The 24255-nt window shown below is 45.0% G+C and overlaps 1 protein-coding gene across 1 annotated transcript in view; it reads left to right on the forward strand.

Moving 5' to 3' along the window:
- Positions 1-24255, forward strand: part of nrg3a (neuregulin 3a) — a gene marked incomplete at both ends in the record, with an annotated part of 468665 nt that overhangs the window by 435242 nt on the left and 9168 nt on the right. Inside the window, 2 exons of the mRNA XM_080740685.1 lie at positions 8096-8213; positions 22161-22276. Of these exons, the coding sequence (XP_080596811.1) occupies positions 8096-8213; positions 22161-22276 (234 nt within the window). The remainder of the gene's footprint in view (positions 1-8095; positions 8214-22160; positions 22277-24255) is intronic.

The following is a 24255-nucleotide window of genomic DNA, read 5'->3' on the forward strand; positions in this document are numbered from 1 at the left end:
AAAAAAGCCACTTTAGTATGAAAATGTTGGGAATATTATGTGGCTGGTGACGATTGGGTCCAATATTTAGTTGAGTGACCATGGAGCAAAATACTAGTTGAGAAGCTGTGTTTACTGTCAATATTCCAGGATGACCTCCCACTTGGGTAATGACGCCCCCTGGCGATCATTCAGAGAAACTACTTCAGCTCCCGTACTAACGTAGGTAGGAAGGGCCTGTCACTCAAACCGGAGTGACCCGCCTCCAGGCTATATAAGCCCCCGGAGGTGGAAGTAACATCCTCTTTTCACTCTCTGCGATATCACATTCAGATAAGTTGAAACTCAGCCTTTGTATTATTATTCTTCGCGCATTAGCCTAAAGCGGTGGCATTGGAGTCGCCCACCGGCGAGTGTTGAATTAACCCGTACTTAAGAATACTTATTCTTGTCCCGTCCTAAAACGACGGTTATTTCCTTCTATAACAAAGGATTATTACTGCTTGTTCAGGCCTCCGCCGAAGCAAGCGTGGCATAGCATTAGCCGTTAGCTTGTTAGCTCGTCTGCTATTTGTTAACGTTAGCTACACTGCTTACCGCTTGTTCAGGCCCTGCCCGAATCAAGCGTGGCCTAGCCTTAGCCGTTAGCTTGTTAGCTCGTCTGCTTCTTGTTAACTCTATCTACAGTGCTTCGCCATGGATCCTCTGGCCTTCCTGCCGAGGCAATGTCCAGGCTGTCCAGGACTCATCGACGGACAGGATCTTCACCCTCTCTGTGTCGGCTGCATGGGCGTTGCACACGCCTTCTCTGCACTGAGTCCTCAGGGGAGAGCAGGACCCTTCTGTGACTTCTGCGTGGCCTACGACCACGATGTACTGGTACACCGGTTCTACCTAGCCAGGGCAGGCCTCGGGGCCTGCGCTCCACCAGGTGGGTCCACTGCTCTCAACCCCACAGCCCAGTCTTTCCTTCCCCAGGCGGCCCGCACCGTTGGTCAAGGTGCGGCGCTGCCTTCCGGAGATCCGTTTGGCAAACAGCGCGCCATTCCAAGTCAAGATGGCGCCGTGCTACATGAGACACCGCCTGCCGCGCAACCGACCGCAGCTAGCTCCACTGTCACTGGAGCTGGCGGGTCTGGTGAAGTCGCCGCTAAGAAGGCGACCAAGAAGGCTAACATCCCTCCGGTAGCCTTTTCCCCTTCGGGCGCGGTGCCCAAAAAGAAACGCTCGGATGTGACCGTCGGGGACGTTCCCCTCGACGTGAGCATCACCAAAACAGTCCAGACTTTCAGGCGAGAGTCGGACCTGAGCTCCTGTCAGAGCGAGGGTTCTGGTTCTGAATACTCTGGATACACGGCCGAGGAGGAGGAGGACTCCGTCGAGGACGATGGTTCTCGACTCACGGTCACAGTGAAAGGTAATGCCCCTGCGGCTCCAGCACGTCAACTGGACGCCGCAGGGAGCTCCCAGTCCTCCTCAGGCACCACTGCCCCTCCACCCGCCAGTCAAGCGGGTGAAGCGGGAGCAGAGGACGTCGATTCTGCAGCAGAAATGCTGGATCATCTCACGGTCTACATGAGAGCTCTTGCCAGAGTTGGAGAGGAGTTGCCACCTCCTCTCCCCTCTGAAGAGGCCGAGGATGATGACGAAATGCCCGGGCAGGAGCCTTCGGTTCCCGCCCCGTATGTCCTCTCCAGGCTGCCGCTGGTGAAAGGTTTCACCAAGGCCCTCCATTCCTCATGGAAGACACACAAAGACCCCAGAAAGCTGCCTTTTTCTGTGTTGGATTTGGTTGGCGGTGCGGAGGCAGGCATGTCCACCTGCCCTAACCTGGACCACCTGTTGGCACAATCTTTTCTGGGTTCCGTCAGACCCCAGTACAAGGATGTAGGCACGGCTAAAAACGGGCCGTTTGTCGGCCCCGTCGGCACCAACCCGCCGGGGTTCACTGTCCTGGAGGACAAGCTGCAGTCGGACAGGGCTCGTAACGCCTACCGGTCCGCTGCTCTGGCTGCTAAGGACCTTAATCTTATCCAGCTCTTGCTAGCTTCCACCAAAGACCTGGTCAAAGGTCTGCCCACGGGGGAGCACACTGCGGAGCTAAACACCCTATTCGACATCATGCTGAAGGTCAATTGGCATGCGGTCAAGTGGATGGGCAGGTCCATGGATTATAACCTCCAAGCTGAGAGAGCCCGCTGGCTCGACTATGTCGACCTCGAGCCTAAGAGGGACGTGGGCGAGAAGCCTGTGGGTCCTCGCGGGGAGATGTATAAATCCCTCATCAACATGGAGAACAGTCCCACCACCCTCATGGGCGGCGGTTTGGAGCTGCTGCAGGGCAGAGTCACGTTCTTTAAGGCTGCTAAGGACATTGTCGAGTCCACCACAGTGCCACAGGAAGAACCGCAGCAAGCTAGGAGGGCGTCCCGCTCCTCCCGCGTCAAGGAAAGGGGCCGCTCTGCTTCTTTTAAGAAGCACTCGTCTTCCTCCAGGGGAGCCTCTGCAGCCAGGGCGCCTGACAGGCCCCGCAGCAAGGTTGTGGTTCCCGAGCGCGCTCAGCCGCGCCGCCCGTCCAAGGATGGCAGGCAGCAGTCTTCCTACCGCGGTGGCCGCGGTAGGGGACAGCGCAAATGACACTCGGAAGAGGGGGATTGTGCTGGGGCGGGGGTCCGAGGTGTCTCTCGGTCCCCCTCCCCCCAAACGAGGGCGTTTTTCTGTACCCCGTGTCGGGGAAATGAAAATGTTGAATTTGATGCCTCCTGTGTCGACAATAAATATGTTGAAAGAGCAAAGTCTGTCTCTGTCCAACTCTCTCGCACTAGCACAGACGACCCCATCGTGCATGCCTCCTGTAGTAATGATGAAGTCCTGTCAGGACTCGATAATCAATCACAGGTTTTATCAGCAACCAGTAATGTTATTGTCAAACAATTATGTGGTTCCTCAAGCGCGCGAGTGGGATATCCCTTGCGTCGACAATATGACTCCTTTATGCATGCCTCCTGTAAGAATGATGGAGTCCCGTCAGGACTCTTTAATCAGTCACAGGTTTTATCAGCAACCAGTAATGTTAACGTCAAACAATTATGTGGTTCCTCATGCGCGCGAGTGGATTTTCCCTCGCGTGAGCGATGCTATGAATTTAACCTTGAGTCAGAAATTCTGTCGGCCTACTATGAGCCCGGGTCAAGGGACAAGCATAAAGGCCTTAGAGCAGGTATTAAACGTAAAAGTTCCTCTCCTGTCAGGGGAGAATGCTTTAGTTGTGGGCGAGTCTGTTTATCAGGCGAATCGCTTTGCTCTTCCTGTTGCTCTATCGAGCGAAAACCGAACGCTTCCGGTTTCACCGGATACGGATTCGATAGCTCCCCGCTTCCGGTCCGGCCGCAAAAAAGCTCCGCTAGTCAAGCGGTACAATCAGAAGGTGTTCCCGCCTTGCGGCCTATTGAACCCCTGCGCTCCGCATCCGGGTGTTCCGGATACGGATACGCAGGTTCCCCACTTCCGGTCCCGCCGCAAAATAGCTCCGCTAGTCAAGCGGTACAACCAGAAGGTGTTTCCGCCATGCGGCCTATTGAACCCTTGCGCTCCGCATCCGGTCGTTCCGGATACGGATACGCAGGTTCCCCACTTCCGGTCCGGCCGCCAAAAAGCTCCGCCGTCATGGAAGCACAGTGGTGGGGTTTCTCTCGCTCAAAACACGCTAGCACGCTGCGCGCGCCAGTGGAAGTTATGCAACCCGAGCCATTGGGTATTTCGAACGATAACCAGGGGTTACAGGTTACAGTTCGCAGACATACCCCCGCTTTCGAGCAGGGTTATTCATACCAGGGCGCGTGGTTTAAAAGCAAATCTTTTGAGAGAAGAGATCAGCTCCTTGCTAAGCAAGGGTGCTATAGTGGAGCTGGACAGGACCCAATCCCGCATGGGATTTTGGAGCCGTTATTTCCTGGTGCCCAAAAAGGGGGGGGGGCTACGTCCCATCCTGGACCTAAAGGCACTAAACGTGTACCTGAAGAAATACGTTTTCAGGATGCTAACTGTACCCACCATGTTACGGTCGGTCAGGCAAGGGGATTTCCACTGTTCAGTGGATCTGAAGGATGCTTATCAGCACGTCCAGATTTATCCCCCACACAGGAAATTCCTACGGTTCGCCTTCGAGGGTCGCCTGTACGAGTACACAGTACTCCCTTTCGGTCTGTCACTGAGCCCGAGGGTTTTCGTGAAAGTGACCGAAGCAGCCATCGCCCCGCTGAGACAGCAGGGCGTCAGGTTGGCGACGTACATCGACGATTGGATGATTTCAGCGAGCTCCGCCCACGAAGTGGCGCGTCACACACAAGTGGTTTTGGCTCACCTGAAGGCCTTAGGTTTCATAGTCAACCACGGCAAGAGCATGCTGACTCCAGCAAGTCGTCTTACATTCATTGGGGTCCTTCTGGACTCATCCGACATGTCGGCCCGTCTCTCAGAGGAGAGGGTGGACAGGTTTCGGGAATGTCTCGACTCCTTTCAAGTGGGCCAGGAGGTCACTTACAGGAGTTGCATGGTACTGACGGGAATGATGGCTTCCGCAGTACATCTGTTGCGTTTGGGCAGGTTTCATATGAGACCTTTTCAAAGATGGATGTTATCCCTCGGGATCCCGCCCTCCTTGAAGTACAAGAAGGTTACGGTTTCCCCTTCCTGCGCGATCGCCCTGTCTCCGTGGCTGGTGGAGGGGTTCCTCACCAGCGGGGTCTCGATTGGCGAGGTGGTTTCCCGCAAGTCGATCACGACAGACGCCAGTCTCAGTGGATGGGGAGCCACTTTCGAGGGGCGCACAGCGCAGGGGCTTTGGCCTCTGGAGATGAGGGGTCGTCACATCAACTATTTGGAGTTGATGGCTATACTCCTGGCGCTCAAGCATTTCGAGCCTTGGATTTTGCATTGTCACGTCCTGGTCAGGACAGACAATACGACGGCCATGTTTTATGTCAACAAACAGGGGGGCCTGTCGTCGTTGCCACTGGACCGTCTGGCTCGAGAATTGACGGTTTGGTGCTTGTCGCGCCTCAAGTCGATCAGGGCCTTACACGTCCCAGGTCTCCTCAACAGCGGAGCAGATCTCCTGTCCAGGGGAGGTTCTCGCTACGAGGATTGGTCTCTCCACCCCAGGGTGGCGAACCAGATTTTTCGCAAGTTCGGTCAGCCAGTGGCGGACCTGTTTGCGTCAGCGGAGAATACGAAGTGTCCGTTGTTCTTCGCGGTGAAGGGCAGTCCTCCCTTGGGGTTGGACGCCTTAGCGCACACGTGGCCGAGAGGTCTACTGTACGCGTTTCCCCCCTTCGACTTAATCCGACCCACTCTGGAGAGAGTCAGGAGGTTCGGTCTGGAGATGCTCCTGGTGGCTCCCTACAAGGGCACGTGGAGGTCGGCGATCGCCCCTCTCCTTTGCGAACCGGGTTGGCAGCTGCCTCAGTGCAGAGATCTGTTGAGTCAGGCCAGGGGGGAGATCTTCCACCAAGACCTGCAGGTCCTAGACCTGTGGGTTTGGCACGTGAAAGGTTAAACCTGCTGGCAGCTGGTTTTTCTTCTGAAGTGGTGGCTACCATTCAGAGTGCTAAGGCGCCTTCTACGAGGGCGTCTTATGATGGAAGGTGGAATGCCTTTGAGGACTGGTGTGAGTCGCGTGTTCCACCGGTGGTGGCCCATGTGGCGTCAGCCCAGGAAATTCTGGAATTTATGCAGGACCGCTTGAGAAGTGGTCTTGCATTTTCTACCCTTAGGGGGTATTTGGCGGCTATTAATGCCTGTCACCTGGGGGTGGCGGGCAAGGCACCTTCTAAAGTCCCGGAGGTCATCAAGTTCATGCAAGGAGTTGAACGTTTGAGGCCGGTGACTAGGTCTTTGTTCCCAGTTTGGGATCTGCAGGTGGTTCTAGGGGGCCTATGTCGGGCTCCCTTTGAGCCGCTTGTAGGGATGCCTTTGAAACTTTTGAGTTTCAAGACGGCTCTTTTGCTGGCTTTGGCCACGGCTAAAAGAGTTGGTGACCTGCAAGCTCTCTCGGTGTCTGCGGAGTGCATGCAGTTTATGAACAATGATCTCAAGGTGTTGCTCAAGCCTCATCTTAAGTTTGTTCCTAAGAACATGGTGGTTCCTAAGGAGCCTGTTGTTCTTCTGGCTTTTCATCCTCCTCCGTTTGTCTCGGTGGAGGATGAACGGCTGAATTGCCTTTGTCCTGTCAGGGCATTGAAGGCCTACTGTGACAGGACTGCTGGTTCTAGAGCTTCTTCTCAGCTCTTCGTGGAAATGGGCAATGTTCTTGTCAGAAAGCCGGTGTCTAGACCCACTCTTTCGAGGTGGATTGTGGATGCTATTAGGCTGGCTTACTCTAGTGCGGGTGTGGAAGTGCCGGCGGCACTTAAAGCCCATAGCACTAGAGGTGTGGCTACTTCGTGGGCACTGGCAAAGGGAGTCTCCGTTCAGGAGATTTGTGTTTCGGCGAATTGGTCTTCGCCTTCTACCTTTGCAGCCTACTATCACCTGGATATCGAATCCTCTTCGCTAGCGCATTCGGTTCTGGGTGCAGTTGCCTCCTCTACGTCATAGAGGAGTCGGATCTTCCCCTCCCACAGGTGGGCATGTAGCCACCTGGGGTATTTTGGGGGGGACCCTGTGTTTTCCTTATATAGTGTGTCTTACTTATAAGGCGGACTTGTCCTTTTCATTTAGTTGAATGAGGCGGACTTCGGTCTGTCAGGGTCTCTCCTTATTTTCTCATGCCTTCACACCCAGGTCCGGTGGGCTTGGGACCTTCTGGGTGATGGGTCACGCCCGTTTGGGCTGTGCTCACCCGTATGAGGGGTGTGTGGGGGTATGAGAGTAGGTTGTGGCTTAGAGGGGAGTTTAAGAATCCCAAGTGGGAGGTCATCCTGGAATATTGACAGTAAACGGTAGGTTCCGTACGGAACCATTGTTTACTTAGATATGGAAGGATGACCTCCCACGTAATGCCCCTCTGTTTCACTGAATGTGGCAGAGAGTGGTATTAAGAGGATGTTACTTCCGCCTCCGGGGGCTTATATAGCCTGGAGGCGGGTCACTCCGGTTTGAGTGACAGGCCCTTCCTACCTACGTTAGTACGGGAGCTGAAGTAGTTTCTCTGAATGATCGCCAGGGGGCGTCATTACCCAAGTGGGAGGTCATCCTTCCATATCTAAGTAAACAATGGTTCCGTACGGAACCTACCGTTCACATTCACTCTCTCATTGGACATAAATAGACTCCAAACATGATTCCGCGGCGCCTCCTAAAAAGGTATACAATACAGGAAGTAAACCGGAATTGCCGTGTCTTGCTATTTCCGTCTTGGGCTATACCCTTGACCTAGAGTGCACCGCCATCTTTTGGGCAGTGCGTGTGCCATGCTATACCCCAGTGCAAGGGGTCTTCAATATTTTCAGGCCAAGGACCCCTTAGCTGAGAGAGAGATGAAGCAGGGACCCCCACTACATATTGTATAAATGTGTGATGGAGATTTTCATCGATTTCATAGATAGATTCATAGACTTGTTTGACAGCACTGTCCTCAATTTATGTAGGATTCATGATAATTGTGTACTGTATTTTCAAACATATAACCACTTAAATCGTCGATATTTTGTTCACTTGGTCTGATCTTTTTTACCTCTACACCAAACCTGTTTGTTGAAAATAGCCAATAAGCAGAGCTTGTAGATCTGCTATTTTTGGCTAAAGTTTTCCTCGGAATAGGGTTGTTAATTTAAAATAATTATCCCCGTTGAAGACCCCTGCCCTAGAGTGCATTGCCTTTAATTCACTGCCTTTAGTGGAACGCCCCATAGCCTTTCGAAGAATAAACTACATGTATTTTTCATGACTTTGAAACCATTTTAAAATACTTAACCATTTATTTTAATCAGTTTAATTTGACTAGATGGTTTATAACACATTATTCTGCGGTCTGACAAAATTGAAATGAAAATCTGCTGCTTATACAAACCTCTTGTTTATTGGCCTACTTCCTGTGTACAAGGTCTTTAGACTCCATTTGTGCATTGTCCAATGAAATCCTAATGTACAAATCTGTCCTGCTCTTTCTCTCTAGAAGACGCAGGGAGAAGCTCCAGGCCCACCTCAAGGAGACTCGGAGTTTGAAGAACTATGCTTCTAATGGCCCCGATCCCAAGGCTAGATCTTCTAACACCAGCCTTCAGCTGCACAAGGTGACTACTGTTCTTCAAAGACAACACAAGATCAGAACAGTTTCTAGCCACAAAAGACAGTGGTTGTACTAAGCTGCTTCTGTTTTACTCAGTGGTGAACAGTAACTTAACTTGAGTACTGTACTTTTTTTGAGTGTCTGTGAGATCTGTATTTTGGATACTTTTCCTCGACTCCACGCAATTCTAGGAAAAAAGTACATTATGAATGAACCCTATTTCAGATATAGTGAAAATAGCAGATCTGCAAACTTGCAAAACGTAATGTGCCGTGTTGTAAGCTTATAGATATTTGCTATTTTCACAATGCTATGAATTGTTTTTGGAAAATCTTTGGATTTGGGGGAAAATGTTTATGGTACATTATAATACAGCAATGAATTAATTTACTTTATAGTTTCGAATTTGTACTTTTAATTATAAGTATTTTTAAACGCAAGTACTTCAGAACTTACAAAACTTGTAGTTCAGTACCACCACTGGTTGTACTTGAGGTGGAAGTATTGCATGTCTGAGCAGTTGTATAGAGCATCTGTGGAAGTGTAACTCATGCACTTTAATGCATCTGTTGAATACATGCAAGTACACTAAATGAATGCACAGCCTACAGACAGCCTCCAACATTTATTGAGCACATGCCAGACATCAAATAATATTTTGTCTGTTTGTCTTCTTTCTTACGGTGTGGCTCTGTAGGAGGCTAGCCATCTAGGAGAGGGTGTGTGTGCATGCGTGTGTCCGCTGTGCATGTGCGCTGTGTGCTTGTGCATATGTGTATGTGTGTTTGTCTGTCCTTTGCAAATTGCTACTGCGACTGATCAGTGACAGAGTTCTTGTGCACACTGCCAGGCCAAGGAATTACCTCCACGTATTTCCTTTTTCACTTAAGTTTCATATACAGTATATTTTAGTTTCCACCGGTCCGTCCTTCAGTCCGTCTGCGAGCAGCTAATCTCAGGCATCATTGGCCCGATCGCACCAAAACTGTGCACGCACATTCCCTGGATGCCAGAGGAGAACCTCTGCCCCAAGTTTTTGTCAGATCGGCCTGTTATAGCCTCTTGTTATTACTACTACAGATTTTGCCCAAACATCATGCAAATCAGTACTACACAATATCTCTATAGTGATCAAGATGGATCTGTCAGATTTGTCATATTCCATCCTGATTTTCTAACATTGGCTTCCAAAGTTTGAATAGCCTTTCCAGACAGGTGGCTATCAAAAACAGCAGGATCCACATCAGCATTTATAATTATCCACAATTTACCAAAACTATTTCGATATCAAATTAACACTAATCTTTGTTTGCTTATAATGTCATAAAGTGTCTTGGTTGCATCATCTAACAGAGAACTCTCTATTTGTCTCATGTAAACAGTCGATTTGTATTCCAAAAACGCTGCCTTGTGCACTGTATGTACTTTAATAAATGAGCACACCATATGCATACTCATATGCAATTTTCATAAAACGTCCTTCCTCCTACTGTATGTTACCCTTCGCATTACAATCACCGTTCACTGATCTCTATGTTTGGAGCGGGGTCTTTGATTGCAGCGTTTTTTCAAACCACTTGTCTGTGTTCCCCACATCCACCTGCCCACTTGTGTTAGGCCCACAGGTCTTTGAGCTAGCAATCGTTCAGTGGTTTGGGAGTGAAGGGCTAGCGAGTGCTGCCATTCATCATCCTCTCAGCAGTCCTTGTCAACACGTCTATCTATCCCAGCCCAAGTAGCTCACATGGTAAACATCCTTAATTCGAATGTCAGTCATAAACAAAAGCTTCCACTACCTTAGGAGGCGTTTGGTTATGCATAATATTATCTTTAACTCTCCTAACATATATCCCACATAAATAAGCCACAAGGTTACCTACAGTATTCATTACAGAACAAGTCTACACTTGTTTGACAGAAAGACTTGTTAACCATATTGCATTTGTATTACCCCAAGGACGTCAGCCTAATTTCAATTGTTGTTGTACACGTGCAGTACACACGGGAGAATTGCTGTCCATCATGAGCCAAGGAATAAACAAAAGACTGATAAGGCAATGCATGTCAGTAGCTGTGGGACTATATTTGCATGTGTAATAGACAGTGACTTTCTTTTAACTAGGTGCCAAACTGCCAAATAGCACAGGGCATGATATATTCAAATAAGCCTGAAATGATATAGGTCAAAACAAATGATATACCAGCCTCTCTGGGACAATGAAAAGGGGCATTGAACTTTAAATATTGGAATGGTGTCTCATAGCAGGTGAGAAGGTTGAAGATGTTCTAGCTGAGCCTACAAAGTAATCAGCACTACAAAATCCTGTTAACTTTTTACACTCTCTGTTATCACACATCATATTGCTGTGAGCAGGGGCGTCACACCAAATTCTGGGCCCTGGGTACAATGATTCACTACGGGCCCCCCATGAATGTTAACTATTGAAAAATAGCAGATATCGGTGCTGCGCTGCGAGCTTGTAGCTCTGCTAATTTTGAAAAATCGTGAAAATGTGTGCCAAGAAACCTATGTTTCCATGTCAGTGATGCTCAAACTTTTTCATGTGAAGGACCCCCCCATCTCAAAATATTTAGTTCCAGGGACCCCCCAGAAGCAAAATTTGAGTTATAAATGTTCACTTAAAAAATACATATATTCAAAGATTTGCGCACATTTTCACCACTTTTCAAAAATAGCAGATCTACAAGCTCGCAGCGCGGCACTCAGTGCCGCGCTGTGAGCTTGTATATCTGCTATTTTTCAATAGCTAAAGTTACTAGGGCCCCTCCACCTTGGGCCCTAGTAACTCAGTCCCACTTTCCTACCTCTTGTGACGCCCCTGGCTGTGAGTTTCATCACTTTATCGGTAATCAGGCAGAAGGATTTTGCACAATCTGGAATTGTGTTATGGATGAGAAGAGAGTACAGAAATGTCTGTGTTAGTCATGGCAGAATGGCATGAAAGCACATCCCTGTATCATTAAATGGCAAAAGGAATATTTGTGACATTACATACTGTATTAAGTGAAGATAATCTGCACTCTAAATAAATAACAGTCCTTATACTGAATTAATGTACATGTTTAAAATCCTTAAAAAATATGCAAGGGCTGCAATATCCTGTATAATAAAACAAAACATATTTTGAGACTAACTAAACATCTGCACAAATTTAAAATCATACTATGATATGTGATAGTTGATCAATCTTGTTACGAGTAAGACGTATAGTTTCACTTTGCCAGATGATGGGAGATCTTTGCCGACTGATTTGTTTGGTGACATTAAATAAATGACAGCATTGCAGAACCAATGCATAGACTTAAGGGCTGTCCATATGTCTCCAAACACCAAACTTTTTGTCGGAAAGGACCGGTTCAACTATAAAATGACGTCACTTGTAACTTCTGAAAACATTACCCCGAATTTGAGTTTGGAAAGCTGCACGTTCGGAAAGCTGAACTTTCCGACGAAAAGTTCGGTGGTTGGAGACAGTATGGACAGCCCTTTAGTCCTTCATGTTGGTAGAGTGTCTGCCTGAGACTACTTACTTACTAACTTACTTACCTACTTACTTACTTACGTACATATTTAAGGTATTAGACTTTTTAAAGTCTAATACCATAAATATGTAAGTAAGTAAGTCATCTTGCTAGTTTCTACACAAAACTATATATGATATGGGAGAGGCTGCATAGACACTTGTTCTATGTTACACGATAATGGGCAAGGTAATTTAACGGCTGAGCTTTGATGAAATATACTGTAAAACAAAACAAAAATCTGTGATGGCATCAACATTGACTGAATTACTGTAGTCTAACAATCTGTCCCAGCATCTAATCATAATTGTATATTGAGAAGACTGAAGATGTGTTAATTGCATGTCATTTGAAAAGAATGCTGCTGAGAAGAGATTAGTTGAAAAGAGATTAGATCAGATCGGATGAGATATCTAAAACATCTTATCAGTAAGGTGTAACAGCCACTTCAGCAAGAGGAAAAAGATACTGTAAAATCTAATTAAAGTCATCTCAATAAAGGGGAACACACACCGGCTGCGGACAGGCTGCGCACATTTCTCACCGCGCGGCAATGCCTGGAACAGTGGCGAATCGGAGTGGCGGACGAGGCGTGAACACACGAAAATAATGGGGGCGGCTGTTTTGGCGTGCGCTGTCCGCAGCTGGTGTGTGTCCCCCTTCAAACACACAAATTGAAGAACAAATAGACAAACTGGATAGAAATACAGCAGGTGCGCAATGTTCACACAGCATGTGGACATTCGCGTTGTACTGAATGTACTAAAATGTGGAGTGTGTAACTTTTAGTTTGTGAAAATGGCCATAATTGTGTCAGGATAGGTAAAATGTATCAAATACACAGTATACAGTTTATAAATGTAGAGTTTTCCAATACATTCAATATTGATATTTTGAATTGTATTAAAGAATAGACAGTTCAGACAGTTTTCCAGCATCCTATGTGACATTGACATACCGGTATACAGGAGCAACACCCAAATGTTTAGGAGACACAGGCCGCTGGATTGACCCATTGCAAAAGAAATTGGAGGCACACATCTTCAGATGCTTATTAATACAGACACGACTTAAAAACGGGGTAAGGTGTTTGTGTACATAAATACCTTTTTGTGGCCCCACCTCTTGACACACTGTAACCCAATTTGGGAGGCTCTCTACATTCCGACATGTCGCCACTCCGAAATTGACTTCTTATTGACGGAGTTGCGACACTCCCATGGGAGTTCGGTTTAGGGTTAGGGTTAGAGATAGGGTTAGTGCCGGAATGGAGACATGTCGGAAAGAGTAATCAGTTAATTATTGATGCATCACAGTTTGAATGTATCATATAGTCTGGAAATTAATACATAAAAAAATAAAATATATAAAATGTATGGTTAGTACAGTATGTTTTTACAATTGTATGTATGATTAATGTATCTTCCACCACAGGATCCTTAAACTTTGCTTTAATATTAGGATATGTTCCACACATTTTATTATAGGGGCAATGAAAATACCAATGATCCTATTTCTACCAGAATAGACAGACTAGTCAAGATCAGAATAAAACCTGATAGACGCAACAAAATGGATTTCAGAACAATTCTGTGTGTCTAATTTGTCTAATTGCCATATTAGCATGAGCTCATAAATTACTGATCATGGTTTACTGACTCCACAAAATGTATTGTTTGGAAAAACAAGCCAGGCCATCTTTTATTTTGCCAATGTTGCTTTTAAATCTTGTTTATTTATTTCACTGAGAGTCTATTGGGAACTTATGCAAATGTATCCTGTTTGTTTATTTTGTGCCTACCCACACAAACTCCTATTGATTTCTGTCTGTGAGCTATCAATTATCAGAATTTTCTCCACACAGAGAAACAAGCTCAGGCTCAAAGGAGCCTCTGCAAACCACGTTTGTACATGCAGACTGCAGAGTACCACCCACACATGCAAATCACATGTTCTAACCTCACAATCTCATATACAGTACCAGAGTACATACCATGATACTGTACATAAAGTATATGAAGAAAATAGAAATAAATGTTTTTTGATCCAGGAATTCTGGGGGAATATTCACCACTATTGGTCCATATTGACTGTAATCTCTCTTTGTCCATGCATGTGATTTCTGCATGCACTAGTTTAGGGAACAGTAAATAAAGAATTTCTCAGACCTATATGGGTCCATCTGGTTCCCCATGAAGGGCACAGTTTGGTAAAGGTTTAGAGATTATTTATGACAGAGTTAAGACTATCTCTGGACACGCATGTAGCCGTGGCATCATTAGTACTTTCCAAACCTCACATGTTCTATAAAGATGTGGCCATCATCTGACTTGTTAAAATTAGTTCAAGACTCAAGAGGGGTTTATTTGTCTCTCATTTAGGTATAAAAACGAAACAGTCCTTTATCAGCGAGTCTCCTAAACAAGGAGGGTGTAAAATGAGGGTCTGTTTTGCATGTACTTGACCGCATTCATATCTGTTATTTCTGTACTTGTTTGTGTTATATGCACATTATGTCTGTTACTGGACTGTTTTTGCAAGTATATCTAAACTCCTCAATAAGTACTGCAAACTCAATAGCTAAAATAAAATCAGCCTTACTGCATAAAAAAAACCTTCATGTACAGTAACTCACTGTAAAATTAAATTAAAGTGTGCCTTTGACATGCCTATAGCCTGTTCAGCTCTACATATATGTTGCTTCTTCAATGAGGGCTGTATACAGACGATTCTTTAAAGTGGTTGATACTGCAGTGGCCAATTAAGAAAATGGGTACTTCTTATTATCACCACAGGGCCCTTTGTTGATTTTATTTGATTAAAAAGACTTCAGTCAGGCTTTTAGTCAGGCTTTTACCAGTCCATCAGGAATTCCACAAGTGCACCAGATACGCACGCACACACACACACACGCATACCATGTTACAGTACGTAGTATGAAAACCCGGTAGTGTATGACCACGACCATGTGCATGTCTTGCAGGGAATGCCTGCCTGCTAAATGTGTGTGTTTTTAGGGCATGTGTGTGTCTGCGTGTGTCTGTGTGTAGGGTAGTACGCTTATGTGTTTGTGGTGTTTACAGGCTGTGTATTATTGATGCTTGTGTCTGTACATATGATAAAATCGGCCTCTTCCTCAGGGTGGTCTGTCAACAAAGATACCCCAGTACTATAGACAATACTGTGTACATGACGCACGCACGCGCGCACGCGCACACACACAGACGCACGCATGTAGAGATACCGTAAGCATTTTGATCTGCTTCCGCTTGAGTCATGCATTGAAACATGAGACTCATATTAATGACCTCTAGAAACAGTCAATACTACTGCTGTATGGGGGCACCCGCTGGTGCATACCGCATAGGCTCAGTGTAACCTGACAGCGTGTCGCTGGTTCGATTCCCGATCCCGACTACCTTTGCTGCTTGTCAATCCCCATCTCTCTCCCCATTTCCTGTCAGTCTACTCTGCCCTACAAAGGCAGAGTGCAGTAACTACGTTTTCGAATTTCACCAAAAAATGGGTTTAAAAGTGTTACAGCTCATCAGCCAAATGAGATAAAGATATAAAAGTGATATTACACTGATTGTACATCTGTTCTTGAGGTAATTGTTCATCCCCCAATATCATGAAGGCTAATTTGACCGTTGGGCGACACAAATAAGTCGGTGTGTCCCAAAACGTAGTTACTGCACTCTGCCCCCCCCAAAAGAAATCCTAGGCTGCTGTATGTAACACATGTGTAAGGCCCCATTCTGCTCCCAAAACATACTAAATGGAAATGGCAGAAATGTAGGAATTCTCTCACATGAATTTGGTTAGTCAAGCCCTTGATCATATTTTAGTAAGGAACACTCACGTCAGAGTAGATTTAACCATTTATTGCATAAACGGAATACAGTTAATCTTGGCGTTAAAGGGCTCTGCGTTTGGAGATGTTCCCTGAATGTTGTGCATGCTTGCTAAGCAAAATCAGGGAAGGCTAAGCAAGACCCCCATAGGGATACATTGACACATACTGTAACCTAAATCAACAGACGTAATCACAAGTATTTGAGCTTTGTCAGACTGATCCTGCATAAACTAACGCTGAAGCCTTCATACTGTATATATGTATATCAAATATTGTTTTAAATTGCTAAGTGCTAAAACACCCCTCCACATTTCCACTTAATCGTGATTGAATCAGTCCTCCCCTGTTGGGATTGTGCCGCGAACCCTCTCTTCATTGGGTCACTGGAATATTATTAACAGGCTTCTGTGCCATACACTGTCACTGCACTAGAAGCCTTGTCACTAATTAGTGTGGGTGTGGGACTGTGGGTGTGCTGGTTGGAACTGGGAGTTGAAATGAGGGCAGTATTAACCATCTGAACACAGACGCTGGTAGGAGGCTAAACAGGAAGTTGATCGAGTTTGACAAGTGACAGATGGGGTGGCAGCTGAACCATTCCTGCTCAAATATACAATCATAGTACAGTATAGGTACAACTGGGTGCTATGGTACAACTGTGTGCTATATAAATACTAGTAAGACGCCTTAGGGCGACATGCAACCTGCGCCAATTCTTGGCCATCTGGCCAGTGATGTATATCAGACCAGTTACCCATATATGGAGACCCCTGGTACCCATATATGGAGATCCATGTTCTGTATATAGTCCATCCCTTTTATGCCCATACATGGAGATCCCTGTCTGAACCAGCCACACAGATATGGGCTGTCTTCCTCCATATATGGGCATTCCCATATGAAGTCCTGTTAGATATGGGCTTAATATTGATGACATCAGGGATCTCCATATATGGGCATAAAAGGGATTCTGTTAGAGTGGTTCCCCATCACAATATAAAATATATTTTATGCCCATACATGGAGATCCCTATCTGAACCAGCCACACAGATATGGGCCATGTCTTGGCCATCTGGCCAGTGATATATATCGATGAGATCAGGGATCTTCATATATGGGCATAAAAGGGACTCTGGGGAATACCCATATATGATGTGATGTCACAGTGATGTTTCAGGGGAACCACAGTGTCAGGTGTGACCTTCAGAGATACACGGATACGTGGACAAGATGTGCTGGACATCAGAGCATGATGTCAGGGCTAATATCACTATTTAAAATCACCTCACCATGTGATAGTAAGGGTATCATTTGTGATTGCAACTGTGGCAGGCACAACTGAGGCTGCTCTGTTCCCAGTTCAGTTTCCCACAATTACAACTTTCCAAACAGACGACAATAATTGCTTGGGGATTGCTTGTGATTTTGAAAAGGCACGGGGCATATAATAGAGGATTCTAATCACCAAAAAGTTTAGTTGAATTACGATTCTCTTTTACACTACTTTGGATTGAAAGATTAGGTTTTGATCTTTACGAGCACTATGCATGTAAATTACTTTATTATCTTTTACTTTGGATTGAAATGTAATATCTATTATTATCAGACATATAGAGCCGAGAGCCCTGTCTGATAAGAAAAGGTTGCTTAATCAGGATAGACTACTAGTTTGTTGTAAGTGTAACTTTATCAGTAACTCAGTCAATAGGTGACATTCGTGTTCAAGGTTGTCACCACTGTTGCGGTCTAGCCAAACGTGTTTTATTTTGGCAATATTTCCATACTACTAGTAGTATGTACTTACTGTCTGTCTGTCTATCTGTCTGTCTGTCTGGCTCTCTGTCTGGCTGTCTCTCTCTCCCCCATATCTCTCTGTCTGATACTTAGTCTATTAACTGGCATGCTAATGAGACTGCTGTTTCATGTCCTCCTGTGGGAGAGTCGACCAGAGCAACTTGAGGCACATGAAAAACAAGTGTGAGTGTGTGTGCGTGTGTGTGTGTGCATGTGTGTGTGTGCGTGTGTGCGTGTGCGTGTGTGTGTGTGTGTGTGTGTTTGTTTGTTTGTGTGTGTGTGTGTGTGTGTGTGTGTGTGTGTGTGTGTGTGTGTGTGTGTGTGTGTGTGTGTGTGTGTGTGTGTGTGTGTGTGTGTGTGTGTGTGTGTGTTTGTGTGTGTGTGTGTGTGTGTGTGTGTGTGCTTGCGTGCGTGCGTGCGTGCGTGCGTGCGTGCGTGCGTGCGTGCTTGTGTGCTGAATTTACATGATGGTGCTGCTACTGGCTGTGTTGTTTCCAAAGATGCCAAATTCGAGGGCACCGCTCAAAATGATTACAATACTGATTGAATTTTCCCCTGAAAAATCAGTGAAGCTTAACACTTCAACTGCTTTCACCCTTTGGGCTTGCATAGTTTGTGATTTTGTGAGAGCGTGGTAGTTGGGCCAGAGTAGACTATCATCCATCTGTCCCCTCAGATATGGTTGGAGCCAGACTCTGCTTTGCTTTGGACATTTTTAATTGGGCATGACTGGGCAGTATACAGGCCGATTCCAAGCAGAGTGTGTGGCATCATGGCATGACATAAACACTTGGAATGTACTTTGGCTTTTTTAGAGACTGGCACTTATTTATTATCATCTGCATCACTACCATGAGGCATCAGTCAAATTAAAAGTTTCACGTTTATATGAAAACAAATGGCAGATTATATTCGTGCAAATGAGGCCAAATGTTAATTCTGGCTTGTGCTTATGGGAGATGTAAGATGTAACATCTCCCATAAGCACCGCAGCCAGCCAGCTAGACTGGTGTAGTCTAGTCCTGAGGGAACTGAGCAGGAATTATGAGCAGAGGTGGGTTATAGAGTTATATTTATCAGTTACAGTACATTTACTTCTGTAACTTTTTAAATACATTTTACCTGTAAGAAACTGGGGAGACTCCCCCCTGTGACTGTCAGGTGATCAGAAGCGGCCGTGCTCAGTGCTCACTCTTCATGCATTGAAGGAAGCATGAGCTCAGTTTGGGGCTCTCCCCAGGTTGGTAGAGGGAGAGTACTGTAGCGCCCAGGATTACGTCGAAAAATGGGTTACAAACTTGTGGGATGATTAAAATATATATTTTTTAAAAATACATTAAATTTAGTTAATTTTCCCTACATTTACAGCCTAAATAATCAGAAAGGACTCGCATGAAGTGACAGAAAGCTAAATGCTAAATGTGAACATAAGAGGAGCTGCATTGGATGAGCAACAGGCTAAACTTTTAGGCAACTCGTACAACATTTTAAGCACAGAGATTAGCTTAATGACTGGCCAGTAAGTGTGGCTCTTGCTCTATCCTCCTAATTTGAGTAGCCAATTATTTTTACTACTTTTTTGCCCCCCATTTAGTTGTCATGCCACCCAGCCTGTAGGAATACATGCAATTACCAGTATGTCACTCCCCGTCCGGCTACCCTCCCCCGAACACATAGCCGGTTGCAACACGGTGGAATCGAACCCAAACCTCCGTGGTGGTGGGCAGGGACTTTACCACTGCGCCACCCAAGCGCCAGCCAGAATGCCTTGATGTGTGCTTGGAAGTGGCCATTTGATTCAACTATAAGTGAATTATTTGGCGAGATATGCACAGTGCATAGACAAATAAAGTGGCATTATCTTAACCGCTGATTTTTATCTCTCTGTAATAAAATCCATGTCTGGAAAAGCTTATTGTTTTAATGAGTTTAATGGTATTTCTACCTAGCTTGATCCAGTTCGGTAGAGAGTAACAGAGTGCAGAGTTCTATGTGGCAAAGGCTGTGAGACAGCTCAAATTCACAATGGATGCATCCATGTTACACCGCAGGCTGCTTCCATAGAGCACCCCAGTGAAGCCATTTAAATTTAATTTATGCCTATGTAATAATCTTATCAGATTAGGTGAAGGCTCAGTAGGGTTGCGTCAGCAGCAGTCGACAATTAATGAATTTATTGCGCACGGATGAAATGGCCAATTAACACGAGGGCAGATCGCTCGTCGGCCGGTAGCACATGAAGCCGCCGGGTGAGTTCCTCCACACTGCAGCATGATGGTGTGGAGGTAGGCGGAGTAGATTGCAATAGAGCCCCATTTAACTCCATTTGGACTCCCCTAATCAGGTCCCACCTGTCAAGCTAATGGCCACACTGTATAGCTAGCAGGAGTGTGCGAGTGTGTGATACTGTGTTTACTTGGCAACATCTCTAGTCTCTAAATCCTCTGATAATTAGCAACACAAGCTCTTATACAGTATAGCCCAGTGGTTCTCAACCTTTTCAGGCCACGACCCTCAAAATAATCATATTTTAACTGGGGACCCCCACACCCTGACGAGCACTAAGAGTTGAGGCATTACATTTAGTATAATACAGTTCTATTGTGAAAATAGCAGATACGTTGTGAGCATGTAGACCGGCTATTTTCACAATTTCCGCCTCTAATATTTGACAATATGGCCAATGTTTCATTTGTCATTTTAGAGGTATTAAAAAGGCCTTAAATTGTCACTTTAGAAATGTGCAGATGCCCTCTATACACTTAAAATTTATCTTGGTTTGTTTACTGTTGAATGAGAAAACAAGTTCATCATCTGGGGACCCCCCTGGGGGTCCCAACCCACAGGTTGAGAGACCCATTGGTATAGCCTATGTTACAGTGCATGATAAGGTAACTAGTGAAGAAAGCAAGGAAAGTGAGGCAACACCTTTGATCTGACCCACCTCCGGCAGCTAGGGAAATTCTGTGTCAGAGAAGGTGCTGACATCTTCCTCCTCGGTAACGCCCCATGCAGAGCATCCTGTCAGGCACCATCTCTAGGGTATGGATTATGGAGAGAGATTTTCCCAGGACTTATGAGTGCTGTGGAAGGTGGGGAGGTAGGCCTGGTGCGTCATTGTGACTTCTCTACAGGGCATATACAACAGCAGGGCAAAACAAATTATGAAGGACAAACATCATCCTAGTAACGGACTGTTTGTGATGATGCTAAATGGAACAGTGACGCTTTCTCACAGCAAAGGGCTCAAGGCTCAGCATTTCTTTTCACTGTGGCTGTCAGAGCCCTGAATGAGGACATGGTAAAAAAAGAAAAGAAAAAGAGGACATGGTCAAAGAACAAAATATAACAAAAAAACAAATGAATGTTACTTATGTACTTAGACAAGAAGAATAGATAGTGTTGATGTATACGGTATGTGTGCCTCTCCTTCTTAGCGCATTTGACACTGCTGAAGAACATATATGCCTTCTGCTCTTGCAGTTTTGATTCTGCAGCTAAAAGATATTGTACCTGTATTTAATATATGGGCATAAAAAGGACACCGACAGGTACAGTGGGTAGGCTCTTCTAACAACAAAACATAAAAGGTCTTTATTTGGGATGTTCCTTTTAGGCAGGGTGTTTAACTGTACTCGTACTGTACTACATTTCAATTGTATTGACTATACTTTTACTGTTCTCCATTGTTTTCTCATAAAATAATCAATCAATCAATCAAACAAAGAATGGGTGCAATATGTAACAGGAGTGATCTATAACTTTATATTACGTTCATGAAAGTACAGTTAATTGACAACATAATGTACAGTTTAGATATCGTATTTTATTCCATGTTATTTTCTTAGTAACACTTAGTGAAACAACAGCGGCCTCTTTTGGTTGAACTATACTTCCATTTGGTCAAATATGCATTATGATAATTAACTTTTCTTTCCGTAGTAGACACGCTAAGCAGATAATAGGACCTGGAGTTGATTATGATGTCTATGCATAGTGTCACTACATGTTCTCCATCAGTAGCCTAAGTACGCTAGTAGTAAGTAAGCCTTTCCGAGCCATGATGAGGCCTATAGGGCAGGAGCCTATCTCCTGTTTCTGTAGCGTGAGGCAGCTTGACAAGGACATGACGCTAGTATGTCACAGCTAGGGACTTACTGTACCCCCAATCCAACCCTTGATGCTGAGTGCCAAGCAGGGAGGCACTCAGTCCCATTTTTCAGAGTCTTCCCGGCCAGGGATCAAACCCCATCACCCCGACCTCCCAGGCTCAGGGCGGGCACTCTAGTCTCCATCAGTCAAGCACTGTGTCTGTGGGGTGACTTATGGGCAGCATAAAGAGAGGGTTTACAAAAGGGTATTGCATAACCAGGTGGGGCATGCATTCCCAACTTGCATTGTTCTCGAATTGCGTCGTTCCGACTTGCGCGGTCTCTCCGAGTAGGCTCCTGGGCTCTGTGTCTACTGATTAAAAATGAGCAAAACAAGAACAAAAACACTGTACTCCACGATCTGACAATGAATCTATTAATATGTGATCTCCCTATAGTGTAACAGCATCTATCTTACATAAGCAACCCAATTTTGTCCATAACTTAGTTATTTCCATTTTGTTTAGTCTGTTAACAAACTATTGTGAGAGGATCAGTAATCAACCAATGTTTAGTGCTGTAGTTTGAGAAGAAAGTTTTTCTAACGGGATTGCTATTGTTGTTTTTACTTAATGTTTTTTTTTTTCTTTCTTTCTTTTTATATAGTACTGTAAGCGGTCCTCCCAGTCTCGTGAGGGTGCTCTCTGTCAATCCAGCTTCGCTCACTGCAATGTTAAAAATACCACGACCAACACCTCCAGAGGCCCGGCAAAACATCACAGGTAAGGCAGGAATTCAGGGTTGCAGACGTGCAGATGCACGCCTACGCTTAATAATGCACACAGGTAGGCGCACGCACACATGCGCACACAACGAACAAGTTCTTATACTGTATATGTGAGGAGCTTTCATTGGCCACGTTCACAATTCAACCGCAACCCCACCCTTGTAGTCATGAGCAGCATCAAAAGTCCTACAAGGGAGGATGTTTCTCATCTATATTCTTGCCAGGGTATCATTCCAAAGTTGGAATACCAAGACATAAAAGTGTATAAACAACCACAAATTCTCACAGACAGATATAATTGTTGGTTGCACACAGCCAATGTTCAGAGTGGTTGGCTGTCATACAACATCCCATAGAGAGTGCTGCTGATTATTATTATAGCAATATGCAACTGCAAGGCCCCGTCTCATAATCAGCTGGGACGCATTGAAGAGAGAAATTGAATTATCCAGCTTATGGTGCAGCCAAAGTTATTTGTTGATTTACAGAAGAATGATAGTAATTATAATTGGAGCCATAAACACAGTAGACATATCTCTTACATGGAAGAGATGAGACAGAGATGAAATACACCAACATGTATAGAGATGTATGAGTAGTAAATCCAAATAAACGTATTCCCACCTCGGTAACTGCCATGATTGTTGGGTCATGCTGCACTGTGGAGTCAATTCAATTCAATTCAATCTTTATTATCGGACTCAGGTCCATAGAACAGGGTACAAGACATAAAACACTATACCATATATAAAAGAAACACAACAGGCAATAAAAAATCAATAAGAAGATGTAAAAAATAAATAGTACATATCTTAGCCCACAGGAAAAACACACAGGCATTTTAACCAGTGTACCCTTAGTCTGGATGTATATCGTGAACTGCTCATAACAGGGCTTGAAAGTGCCACAATGATGCCGTTAGTAGATACATCCAACCGTTTCATGAATTTGAACATTAAGTTTCTTAAGTGCTTTAAAAGTCCTCACTCCAGCAGTGACAAACATCTCACTAGCACTGCCCCCTCTGGGTTTTTTAAGGAGTATTCTCATAGCATCATTATATGCAACTTGCAGCCTATGCATACTAGATTTCTTATAAGATGACCAAAGGTGAGCAGTATAGAGCGGTGTGCAGTATGTCTTAAACAATGACACCTTCACTTTAGTAGAACATTGACTGAACTTACGAGCAATAGTGTTTGCTTGAGCATACAGTTTTCTACACTGTCTGAAGATATCATCATCATCAGTCATTTGATCAGTAATGAAGTGACCAAGGTATTTGATTTTATTCCAGACTTCCAGATTATTGTCTGATAATTTAAATACAGGAAAATTAAGACGCTTGTCCTCTTTAGTTCTACTTATTAAAACAGCACTTGTAAGTGTAATCATTAGCATTGCATTGCAGAAAAATATGACACCTAGCTAGTGGTTGTGAGCATCACTCACTTTGATTGGAATGTCCATACAGTCCATACATTTTCATACCATTTTCATACCATTTTCACGTCTTTGCAGTAAGTTGTATTTCACTAAAGAATTGCAAAGAATGCTCTGGTAGCTAGATGTAATGTTTACCCTACCATTTAGTTGTACTGTAGGCCAATTTGGTATTAACACCCTGCACATTCTTTCTGTTACAAACAGTCACACCAGGTACCACTGACCCGTACCACTGCAGTTTTCTAATGTTGACTACTGAAAGTAAGGGCCTTACTCAAGAGAATCTACTTACCAACTGGTTTTAGCTGGCAGACCTTTTTCTTGTCACAACAAGTGACATGCTCTGTGGGTGATCAGGGTTAGTTATCAGCTAACCAAAGTGACATTGTGTCCCAAAATAGCTGAAGAAAATAACTGAGAGTTATTCAGGGTCTGGGAAAGTACTTGTTTTAAAGCCTTTGTAAAACATGCTGCCAGCTGCCACCACTGTCACCAGGGCTTTCAGACATCATAGCTAAGGGACTGCTG

Source organism: Nannobrachium achirus (assembly GCF_963921795.1).
Source record: "Nannobrachium achirus genome assembly, chromosome: 13".
NCBI lineage: Eukaryota > Metazoa > Chordata > Actinopteri > Myctophiformes > Myctophidae > Nannobrachium > Nannobrachium achirus.